This window comes from Sorex fumeus, unplaced genomic scaffold (genome assembly GCF_029834395.1).
Source record: "Sorex fumeus unplaced genomic scaffold, SorFum_2.1 ptg000070l, whole genome shotgun sequence".
NCBI lineage: Eukaryota > Metazoa > Chordata > Mammalia > Eulipotyphla > Soricidae > Sorex > Sorex fumeus.
Window position 1 is genome coordinate 12,846,229 of NW_026606127.1, and position 12,278 is coordinate 12,858,506.

Below are 12,278 nucleotides of genomic sequence, written 5' to 3' on the forward strand. Positions count from 1 at the left end.
TGCCAAATACCAGTAACAATGATGGGTCTCATTCTCCTAAAGAGCCTTGAATATAATCTCAGGGCTAGGATGAAAGAGACATTACTGGGGCCTGCTCGAGGCAATCGACAAATAACAGGATGATGAAATGAAAAATGAAAATGTGTCATATACTATTAGGCATTTTGTATCATTATGTTGTTTAACCCCCCAAACACTGTAAAGTATGTACATCTCTATTTTAAAGATGATGACAACTGAGAGTTAGTTTAAGTACCTTGCCTAAGGCAACACAGTAAGAAGCATAGGTTGAATTCAAATATACGTTGACTAATTTGAGAGTTTGATTTTAACTATTATAATCTTGTCCCCACAAACAACATCACTCACTGAACAAGATCACCTCAAGGTTTTAACTTCTATTCTACATTAAAATGTGCAATTACATAGATCAAATTTTAAGTGATCCCAGTTGTAGGGTGACATTGCTTTGTCCTTCTTCCACGAGAAGCTTAGGTTTGTCTGGTTACACCCACCACAGTGCTCCTGAGGCACTTCCATTCCATTGTGTTTATCTGTAAACAGTCTTCCCTATGCTCTCCTCCCCACCCAGTTAATCAGCTTTCCCCCTAATCAGACTCTGTTAATTTGTAAGGTCAGTTTCCCAGAAATCTATGATTTTATTTGTATGAGTGAAATATTGCCTTTCTCCTCTCCTTATGCCTTATGAACTGTTTACCTTAAAGCAATGCCCTTTCTGTGTAGATACAGGAAGACCATTAACATTATGCTTTGTACCTAAGGATTTGATTGGCTTTGAATATTATTCACTCCCAGGCATCTGCTTTCTCAACTTAAGCCTCAGTTGCCCTTAGTTCCTAACACCCCAAAAGCAGGGTCCTGACGAGGGACTGAATGGACCCAGGGCAAGTGGTGAGCTACCCTGGCACCGAAATGGGCCAGGTCAAAGTGCCACGATTCTTAACTATAACTTAAGAGTTTGATCATAGACAAATGCTGTCATGATCCAAAGGTAACGACGAGACTAGGATCCTGCTAGGGGTGGGAAAGGCTATCTGGCCTGAGCACTGTAGTCTGAGATCGAGATGGCCCTAGGAGAGCAATTCTCTAAGTTTGAGATATTTCTTACTGCATCCTTACAAAATGATTTATATTATATATTCTTATATACTTGTGGACAAGGAGAGGAGAAACACACCCTTGGGATTCTGCTCTAGGGTGGGTCATCCTGCTGAGAAAGGATCTGTCCTAGGAGCGGCTTTCCCTGAGGCTAAGATTTCTACCCCTATTGATTCTACCCCTATTGATTACCTATGTCTAATTGTTCCCTCAATTCCTCATGGAGAGAGATATAATGAGACCGTAGAATGGGAAAAAGGGGGCAGAGGCAGAGAAGAGAGACTGGTGTGGCTGGAGAGAGGATCGGAATAAACTGCGACTAATCCCAACCAGCCTGGCCCTCGTTTCCTTCCTCTGCCTGACCATCGCCATCGACCTCCCCGGGGTGGAAGAAGGGTGAGACTACCAAACGAGGGCGGCGGGAGAGATAGAGTCACTGCCGCTGTCTGCTGTGCCCCCTTCTTGAGTTTACACACCCAGTCTCTTTCCATTCCACTGCATATGTATCTTCTTTTCCTGTATCTTCCTTTACTACCTAATGGAAAACACCCTGCCACAGAGGCAGGGTGGGTTGAGGTATGGGGGGGGGGGGGGGGGGGGGGTGGGAGGGATACTGGGATTGGTAGGGATGGAGAATGGGCACTGGTGGTGGGATGGGTACTTGATCACTGTATAACTGAAACCCAAGCACAAAAACTTGTAAGTCTACAACTGTATCTCATGGTGTTTCACTAATAAAAAAAATTTTAAAAAACCACATACACATATGTCACAAGGAGGTCACAAGGACACACTTCCTCGTTTAAGCTTATTGTCCCTTTATAATCATGATTCTTGATACCAGAGAAGCTCAAGCTGTTAAAGAAGAAAGTGGGCAAAATGCCCAGTTTTCAGTACTTATTCACAACTATCCTATACACTTCATGTTTTATAAATTGTACAGAGAACAGACTCATGTGAAGGTGAGGCGCCATATTATATGAGCATCAATCCAAGCCTTAAAGAGTCATTCCTGTATAGTGAGTAAATTTTTCAAGACAAAGCTTCCATGGCTTATGATGCATCATAGCTATTTGTTCTATCACATTATCTTCATTATTATACTCACATAATAGAAAGGAAAAGGAAAAAAATCACTAAAGTACTGGATTAAATGTATTTTCCTGCTGTTAGTAATCAAACAGATTCTTCACATCCTTTAAAATATTATATCCCATACTTACTGAATCCACAAGATTTTCTGTTTTATCTATCAATAATTCCAATCTTTCTCCTCGCTGAGCTACCAGATCTGAAAATATTGGAAAAACAATATGTTTTATTAAAAATGCAATTTTTATATTTGTTTTAAGTCAAATCTGATACTATAGTTGGCATTCTTGATAAATCATATTTGCTACAGGAGATTTATATCTTTAAGTTTTAAAAGACTTAAAGAAAAACTTATCAATTAAAATAGCTGTTGACCAATTTTTTTCTATAAGAGGACAAATACAACATATTGTAGATTTTGTGTGCCAAATTGTCAAAATCACTGAACTCTGTCAGACATAATAAACAGGTAAATTAGTGGGCATATATGTGTTCAATTAAACTTTATATAGAAAGACAAGAAGCAGGCCAGATATGATATAAAGGCTATAGTTTGTTAATCCATATATCAAATATATAATCTGAGAGAAAAAGGGGGAACTCTCAAAATAATTGAGTTGTATGCTTTTAGAACTGGGGTATGAAAAGTCCTGCACACTCTCTGCAAACATAAATGATGAAATTATAAAAACAGAAAGTAACAGCAACAAACATTTAAAACCTCCAAAAACTTCTATGTCCTAAAGACATGCAAAAGAATCTCTTCCCCACCCACTAACTCCCCACCCCAACCCTCACCCTGATTATACTATCAGCACATTTCTCAGAAGAAACATATTGGCCTGGAGTGGATCAATATATTCAAAGTGTTGGAAGGGAAAAAAAGTCAGCTAAGAATACTCTATACAAGCAAGGCTTTTCTTTTGATATGAAGAAAAACCAAATAACTTCCAGCACACCCAAGCTGAGGAAGTTCATCACTGTTCATTAGACTTGCCATGTAAGAATTTTTCAACGGAAAAAAACATTAATTTGTGACATGGTAACATATAGAATAGACCACTGATAAAGGTAAATAGAGGAAAAGAATGCTGTAATAGGATGGTTTGCTAAACAGTTAACCATATTATAAAGATTAAAATAAGAGTATTAGGCAGGCTTCCAACTATGGAGCAATCTTCCTGACCCTTGTATCTACTGTCCTTGGGTGACAGTCTCATGTTATGTTATTTTATACTCCACAAATGAATGCAGTACTTCTATGTATGTCCCTCTCTGACTCATTTCACTTAGCATGATACTCTCCATGTCTATCCATTTATAAGCAAATTTCATGACTTCCTCTCTTCTAACAGCTGCACAGTATTCCACCGTGTAGATGTACCAGTTTTTTTTTATTAGTGAGACACCATGAGGTACAGTTGTAGACTTACAAATTTTGTGCTTGGGTTACAATTATACAATGATCAAATACCCATCCCTCCACCAGTGCCCATTTCACACCACCACGGATCCCAGGATCCCTTCCACCCCCCATCCCCCCCATCCCATCCTGCATCTGTGGCAGGGCATTCCCTCTGTTCTCTCTCTCCTTTTGGGTGTTGTGGTTTGCAAAAGAGGCATTGAGTGGCAACCATGTTTGGTCCATAGTCTACTTTCAGCATGCTTCTCCCATCCTGGGAAGATCCTCCCAACATCCTTTATTTGGTGCTCCCTTCTCTATCTGAGCTCCCTTTTCCCCTAGCATGTGTGACTGGCCTCCAAGTCATGGAGCAAAATTCCTGTACCAGTTTTTTTAACCAGTCATCTGTTCTAGGGCACTTGGGTTGTTTCCAGATTTTGGCTATTGTGAACAGTACTGCAATGAACATATAGGTACAGATGTCATTTCTACTGTGCTTTTCTGCACCCTCAGGATATATTCCCAGAAGTGGTATTTCGGGGTCATATGGAAGCTCAATTTCTAGTTTTTGAAGGACTGTCCATATTGTTTTCCAAAAAGGCTGGACTAGTGGGCATTCCCACCAACAGTGAAAGAGCGTCCCTTACTCCCCACATCCATGCCAGCACTGGTTGCTTTCATTCTTTTGAAAGTATTCCAGTCTCTGCACAGGCAGGATGTAGAGATGGTGTTCAGAGGACCGGGAGCAGCCTCCCCAGGCTCTTCTGGGACACCGGGCAAAGGATAGGCAATGGGCGGACTCCCTGGTATCGTCCCATCTCCCTCTTTATGGCACAACTGTAGTCGTCATTAAGGCTGTAGTCTCAGTCATCACAGTTCCATCATCCTAGTCTCCTTGCAGACCTCAAAGTCTCCCATGTCTCAGTTTTCCTCCGCGTCTTCTTGTCTTCTCTTTGTTGCTGTGCTCTCTTTCTATCTTCTTCCTTTGTGCTCTGCCTCTATGTGTGCTGTTGTGCTCTATCTCACTCTCTGTGTCTCATGCTCTCTAGTCTGCTGCCATTGTCTCCTTCAGTATCTGATCTCTTCTTCTCACCTCTTCTATCTCTGTGACCATGGTGACCTTGGTGACCTCATAGCCTCGTAATCTAACGACACCCAGCCCCTTACCACATAGTTTATATAGAAATCATGTAGGGTGGGGATACAAAGGTGGGGTTGAACATTAACAAATCAGCAAAAAGAGGTAAGGCCACTCCTCCAGGAGATCAACTCAAGGGCAAAATCTCATCTAAGGAGATTACTCCAGATTACTAGGAGATCCACTCAAGGGCAGGATTCCATCCAGGATGTGTTGCCTTCTTCTTTCCTCAGCTAATAATCTACTTAAATAGTTGTAGTAAATTTACTTCTTATATTTCTAGCAATGTCATTTTGTATGAGCACAGTAAGAGATATCAAACTTAAAGTTTGGTTCTTCCTGAGGACATCTCACTATATATTCCAGACCACAGTCCTCAGGCCAGGTTAGCTTTCCAAACCCCAGCAGGGTCCTTATTCAGTTACCTCTTTTGGGTCATGACAGAGTTTGTCCATGACCGTGCTCTTAACATAGTTAAGTATTATGGTGGTTGGCCTGGCCCATTTTGATGCCAGGGTAGCTCACAGCTTGCCCTGGCTCCATCAGTCCCTCATTGGGACCCTACTCTTGGAGTGCTAGAAACTAAAGGCATCTGAGGCTTAAGTCAAGTAAATATGGATGCCCAGGAGTAAATATTATTTTAGAGTCCATTAACTCCCATGTTACATAGCAAAGCATCAATTGTCTTCCTGTGTCTATACAAAAAGGACATCGCTAAATAAGCCATACAAATGACATAAAGGAAAAATATAAGCAATATAGGATTATTAGTTGTGCCTCAGTTACTCTGTTGCAGGAGTGGCTCAATAAACCTTAAGCTCCCTGGGGGAGCAGCAAAGTGTTACCCAACACCCAGGTTTATCTGTGCAAGACAAATGTCCTACCTACTGTACTACTGCTCTAGCCCCATCTTTGCTACATTTTAAATCTGTTGTTTTATTCTAAAAATAAGTTCTTAAAATCAGCTGGAGCGATAGCACAGCGGGTAGGGCATTCGCCTTACAAGCGGCCAACATGGCCGACCCGAGTTCGATTCCTCCGCCCCTCTCGGAGAGCCCGGCAAGCTACCGAGAGTATTCGATATGCCAGACACAGTAACAACAAAGTCTCCAATGGAGACATTACTGGGCCCGCTCGAGCAAATCGAGCAAAATCAGCTGATTAAAAAAACATTTTTTCTGGGAATTTTATGCATCTGTTGTACATAATATGGTAGTAGCTAGCTCATCCTATTTTCAGGCAAGAAAAATATATTTTGTGATAAAACATGAAAAAAATCTATGACACCTCAATACATTTTTAAGGAAAGTGTATTTATTTATGAGCTTTAAGAAGGTCGTTTTGGGTGCCCCACTGTTCTATGACCATGTCACACTGATACCTCTCTGGTGTATGGTGCATGTTGTACTTGATATACCGGCAGTTCAATTGCTCTGACCCTTTACATCCAGTGTTCTCACACTGGTTCTGTATCATGAAGTCTGTTAGTGTCCTGTTCTCTCACTGATTTTCTGTAGTCTGCCCTTGAGGTCTTGTGGCCTGCCTCTCAAGAGAACAGCATACCAGAGAACTATCAGATGAGTTCAAAATGAACAATATAAGAATTACTGGAGTTCCTGCGTAACAGGAAGATGAATCTGATGAAGAATCATACTTAATCGCACATAGTTAACTGATAGAAATCACAGGTAAGAATTTGTGAGAGTTGAGAAATACAGGCAACCATATACAAGAGGCCCGAAGTGTAGGGGCAAAAATAGACACAAATAGGAGACCTCCAAGAAACATTGTATTCAAAATGACAAAAGCCAAAAATTGAGATAGAATAGTGAAAGCAGCCAGATCAAAAAATGTAAAATACATATAAAGGAAGAGTCCCACAAGAGTCACAGCATATCTATGAAGTCTACAAGCAAAAGAGAATGGAGGAGTGTAGTACAAAACCTCAAGGAAATGAACATAATGTCAAAAAGGAAAAAAAAGTTTCAGATGAAAGATTTATTATCTTAAATATATTTATCACTTAATCACTTAATCCCCGTTATTTATCGATTTATTCGAGCGGGTGCCAGTAACATCTCCATTCATCCCGGTTGCGTGCTAGCGTAGCCCAATGGTATCTGTTCGTTCTAGGAACATGCAGAGCCTCAAACCGATCATTTAGGGTCTTGACGAAGAAGTCTGACCATCTTATAGGTGGGCGTCCACGTGATCTTTTGATGTCCCGTGGAATCCAATCAGTAATGGCTCTAGTCCAGCGGTTGTCTGTAAACCTCATTACGTGTCCAGCCCATCTGATTTTTGATGTCTTGGCAAATGAGACAGCGTCCCTGATTCTTGAGCGTTGACGAAGATCAGAACTCCGGATTCTATCTCTCATTTGAGTGAATCGTGATATTCCAAGCATAGTTCTTTCGATTCCTCTTTGAGAGACCCGAATAGCGTTCTCATCCTGTTTTCGTAGGGTCCAGGTCTTTGAGGCATATGTTAATGCAGGAAGAACAGTGGAATCAAAGAGATGTGCCCGGAGCCGGAGGTTCTTCATCCTCTTAGCTATTTCTTCGATGTTCTTGAAGGCGTTCCAAGCCGCTCTCTTCCTCCTGCGCAGCTCGGGTGCCAGGTCATTTGTCATGTTGACCTCTCGACCTAGGTACACATAGCTGTTGCATTCGGAGATGGTCATTCCGTTGAGAGCGAATGGGGCGTCAGGAACGAGGCTGTTTCTCATAAACATTGTCTTCGTAAGATTCAGCTGTAGTCCTACCTTTCCACACTCACGGTCAAAGTCGGCCAGCATTTGTGCCGCTTGGCTGATGTTTGGTGTTATTAAAACAATGTCATCAGCAAAGCGAAGGTGGTGTAGTTGCCGACCATCTATCTTTACTCCCATTCCTTCCCATTCTAGTTGTTGCATGATGTTCTCGAGGGTGGCACTGAAGAGTTTTGGTGAAATGGTATCACCCTGCCGAACCCCTCTCTTGATATGGATGATTACTTCTTTGTAGAATGGTGAGATTTTGGTAGTGAATCCGCAATAGAGCTCACGAAGGATCCTGATGTATTGAGTTTGTACTATATTAAATATACTAGAGTTTATATATATGTGTATCTATATCTATATGTAGCTGGAGTTCTAGACTTATCTTTATACCAGAGACTATAAAAACCAGCTCCTGGAAGTGCACGGCCGCATTTGCTGCCGCGTGACATCTTACTATCTCATTCTTACTTTGGATAACCTGGCAAGCTAATGAATGTAACCTGCCCACATGGCAGAGTCTGCCAAACTCCCGTGGCGTACCCAATATGCCAAATACCAGTAACAATGATGGGTCTCATTCTCCTAACCCTGAAAGAGCCTTGAATATGGCACTTTTTAAAATGTCAGGGCTAGGATAAAGGAGATGTTACTGGTGCCCGCTCGAGGCAATTGACAAACAGGATGATCATGATCATGATCGTCAAGAATATGCTATCCTAATGCCCCAACGTAGAGAGAGTATGGGGGGGAAATTGTCTGCCATAGAGACAAGGGGAGAGGTGTAAAGGGAGGAGTATCCTGGGGATATTGGTGGTGAAGAATGTGCAATGGTGGAAGGATGGGTGTTTGATAATTGTATGACTGAAACTCAAACATGAAAGCTTTGTAACTGTATCTCACGGTGATTCAATTAAAAAATAGAATATGCTATCCAGTTAGACTGTGATTCAGACTGAAGGAAGGATACAGAGCTTCAGAAACAGGCAATAACTTAGGGAATTCAGAGTCTTGAAACCAGTCTTGCTAAAAGTGTTAAAGAAGCTTCTTTAAATTCAAGACAAACATCTGAGCTAGGGAACACAGTTCAAAGAAAAACAGAAAACAAAAAAAAGCACTTGGATTTTGACCACAGAACTGAGGTTATAAGCTGAAAGGGAGGAGGGAGTTCAACAGACTGTGGTAGAAGGGCTCTGGCACTGTGATGTTAGGTATGGTGTGGTAACTGACATTTGACGAAGCCTGAAACGTTACTCTAAAACATTTGTCTATAAGACACACACTCTTATTTTTTTGGAGGGGGCTTTGGCCACGCCTGGTAATGCTCGAGTGTTACTCCTGACCCACTCCTGGGTTACTCCTGGCCCACTCCTGGTAATGCTCGAGGGTTACTCAGTAATTACTCCTGGAAGTGCTTAGGGGACAATATGGGATGCCAAGACCAAACCTGGGTTTACCATGTGCAAGGTGAGTGCCCAATCTGCTATACTATCACTCTGGCCTCCAAGACATATAGTGTTATAAAGAAATGCTACCTTAATATATACTTTTTGGATTGGGGTCACACCTGGCAATGTTCAGGGATCACATGTGGTGCAGGGGACGAAGCCCCGGTGAAACAAGGGCTGGCCATGTGCAAGGCAAGCACCTTAACCCCAAAATTATCTCTCCAATCCCAAACTGAATGCATTTTTCAAATGTAGCAATAATTATAATCAAATGATCATTTATAAAAACTAACATTTAAATCTTATAAAACTATTACATAATAATTTAAATTTGATTTTACTAAAGTTATTGTCTGTGAGATATTCCCTTTAGAAAATACATTTTACAAAATGAATCACAAACTTGAGTCTGTGTTGGAGATTCTGGAAAGGCCTATAAAACACCAACTACTGGATCCAACCCCTACCACTTTTGATTCAGTAAGTCACAGCAGAGCCTGGCAAGATTCAGTAGGTCACAGCAGAGCCTGGCAAGCTGCCCGTGATGTATTCGATATGCCAAACACAGTAACAACAAGTCTCACGATGGAGACGTTACTGGGCCCACTCGAGCAAATCGATGAACAACGGGAGGACTGTGACCGTGACTAAAGTCTAGGGTAGGGACTGAAAACATGAGATTATCTGGTGATTATGCTGTTGGCAGGGAATATACTGTGAAGTATCAATGCTTTTTAAAAAATACCCTCACCATAAATCTAAATAATTTTATTCTCAATTAAAAATAAAATTGATGGTCTAGTAATGAAACATAAACCAATGAAACTGACATAGAAGAATAAGTCAGGTTGTTTGGTCTACTTCTCTTAATCAAGAATATAGCTTTCTAAGGAGATCAAATACTTTATCATTATCAGCTATGCAGACTAGCCAAAACTGATAAAATTATACCTAAGATATCCTATGTGAAAACAGGCTATGAACAACAGTCTCCTTGGTAGCATATGCTGGCTGTTGCTTGCATAGGCTGTCCTAAGTGACAGAGAAATGATCCTTTGCAATGGACATTCACAATTTCTCTCAGGATCCACATTAGAATGAGGGGTGCCTCTGGAAAAACCTTGGGCATGGTGCCTAGAGTCCACATTGGACAAGTCAAGTGCAATCATCTCTACCAAACAGGGCATGTGACTAAGGTTCTGAGATGGACCAAGTAAAAGTTCCCTTGCAACTTCTTCAAGAAATGGGGCTTTATACATTTAATGCAAAGGAGTATGAAGACACAATTTCAGTCACACTGAAAGTAGTTCATCCTTGCATGCTAAAAGTAGACTATAGACCGAACATGATTGCCACTAAATGCCTCTTTTGCAAACCACAGCACCCAAAAGGAGAAAGAGAACAAAAAGGAATGCCCTGCCATACGGGTGGGGTGGGATGGAGGGGATGGAGGTGGGGTGGGAGGGATACTGGGATCACTGGAGGTGGAGAATGGGCACTGGTGGAGGGATGGGTACTCAATCATTGTATAACTGAAACCCAAGCACAAAAATTTGTAAGTCTACAACTGTACCTCTTGGTGTTTCACTAATAAAAATTAAAAAATAAATAAAAATAAAAACTTGAGGTCAAAAAAAAAAAAGAAAGTAGTTCATCCTACATGGCTGTGGGGCCAAATCCCTATGCCGATTTCTATACCTCTGGACAATAGTACAACACTCAATAGTCTCAAAAATTCCCCCTCGTTAGACATGCCATCTAGTAAATTCTACTTCCTATCCCCTCCCTGTAAAATGTCTGTCTGAATTGCTGAACTTTCAGAAATTAGACTTCCTAAGCAAATAAACAAATTTACAATAAAGAACTAAACCAGTAATCCCTATTAAGACACAAATCATATGTTAGGTAATATCATAGGTTAGGTTATCTCCATATCTCAGTTAATAGTTTCCAAGAGTATATAATAACAGTATTAATTCAACCTATTTATATTTTGATCCCATTCAAGTCATCTATTATCATTTTTACCCAATGAATGTGGACTATTCCATGAAGCTTACCTATGTTTCTGACCATGATTCCTTTCAGTTCATCCACTTGGGCTTGAGTCTCCACTACTTTGTCTAGACCCTTGTTCTCAGAGTGGTGTTTCTATAAGAAATTAAGATTTAATTTATGATGAGCAGACATTATTTATAATAGAAAAACAAAAGAAAAAGGAATGTAACTGAAGAATGCCATAAAATTATCTCTCTACTGATACAATATATATGTTACTTCATTCAAAAATAGTTATTAGACCTGGGATAAATGCAGCATTAAAATAATCATATAGGAAATATAAATATGACATTATAAAAAGTATCACATTATTTAAAATGAAATAAAGTTAAAGGTATTGTAATATCAAATATATGTCTGGGAGTCCAGGCAGAAATAAGATGTTACATAACCTAATCTCATACAATTAAGAAATATAGGGGCTGGAGCAATAGCACAGCGGGTAGGGCATTTGCCTTGCAAGTGGCCGACCCGGGTTCAATTCCCAGCATTCCATATGGTCCCCTGAGCACCGCCAGGTTAATTCCTGAGAGAAGAGCCAGGAGTAACCCCTGTGCATCGCCAGGTGTGACCCCCCCCAAAAAAAGAAAAAAATAAATTAAATAAATTGTATCTGTAGTTGGAGCAGGGATAACAGGACATGAAAAGGAAATCCAAAATGTTCCCCAATTCTTAAGCATGATGAGGTAGGAAACAACCCAGCTTCTGACCATCTATTTTTGTAATTTTTATTTTATTTTTATAAAGTTGTTCACAATAATTACATTTAATATTTGAATACCAATCACACCACCATTACACTTTCCCACCATCATGTTTCGAATGTTTCCACCCTGAACCCCAAACCCTGCCCCCAAAGCAGAACTGAAATAATTTATTTTTTATTGATCATCTACTTTTATCTGTTGGGATCTAAGTAATTATCCTATTTTCAGTGGCTCTTTATATTATCTAGAAACGTAAGACACAGATGATCGTATTTATTTTGAAATTATTATCAATGTCAATAAATAAGAAGTACTTAATACATAATATTCTTATCATGTCAGTATGATAAATGCTTCAGATAGGGGATATCATTTAATCAATTAAAAACATGGGGCCAGAGCGATAGTACAAAGGCTAGGGTGTTTGCCTTGCACACGGCCAACCTGAGTTCAATCCCCACATCCTATATGGTCCCCCCAAGCACCACCAGGAGTAATACCTGAGTTCAGAGCCAGGAGTAACCCCTGAGCATCACTGGGTGTGACTCAAAAA

At 40.5% G+C, this 12,278-nt stretch overlaps 1 protein-coding gene across 1 annotated transcript in view; it reads right to left on the reverse strand.

The window, feature by feature from the left end:
- VAMP7 (vesicle associated membrane protein 7) overlaps positions 1-12,278 on the reverse strand; it is a 69,267-nt gene that overhangs the window by 30,860 nt on the left and 26,129 nt on the right. Inside the window, exons 5-6 of the mRNA XM_056128854.1 lie at positions 11,018-11,108; positions 2,343-2,410 (exon numbers count right to left, since the gene is read on the reverse strand). Coding sequence (XP_055984829.1) covers positions 2,343-2,410; positions 11,018-11,108 — 159 coding nt within the window. The remainder of the gene's footprint in view (positions 1-2,342; positions 2,411-11,017; positions 11,109-12,278) is intronic.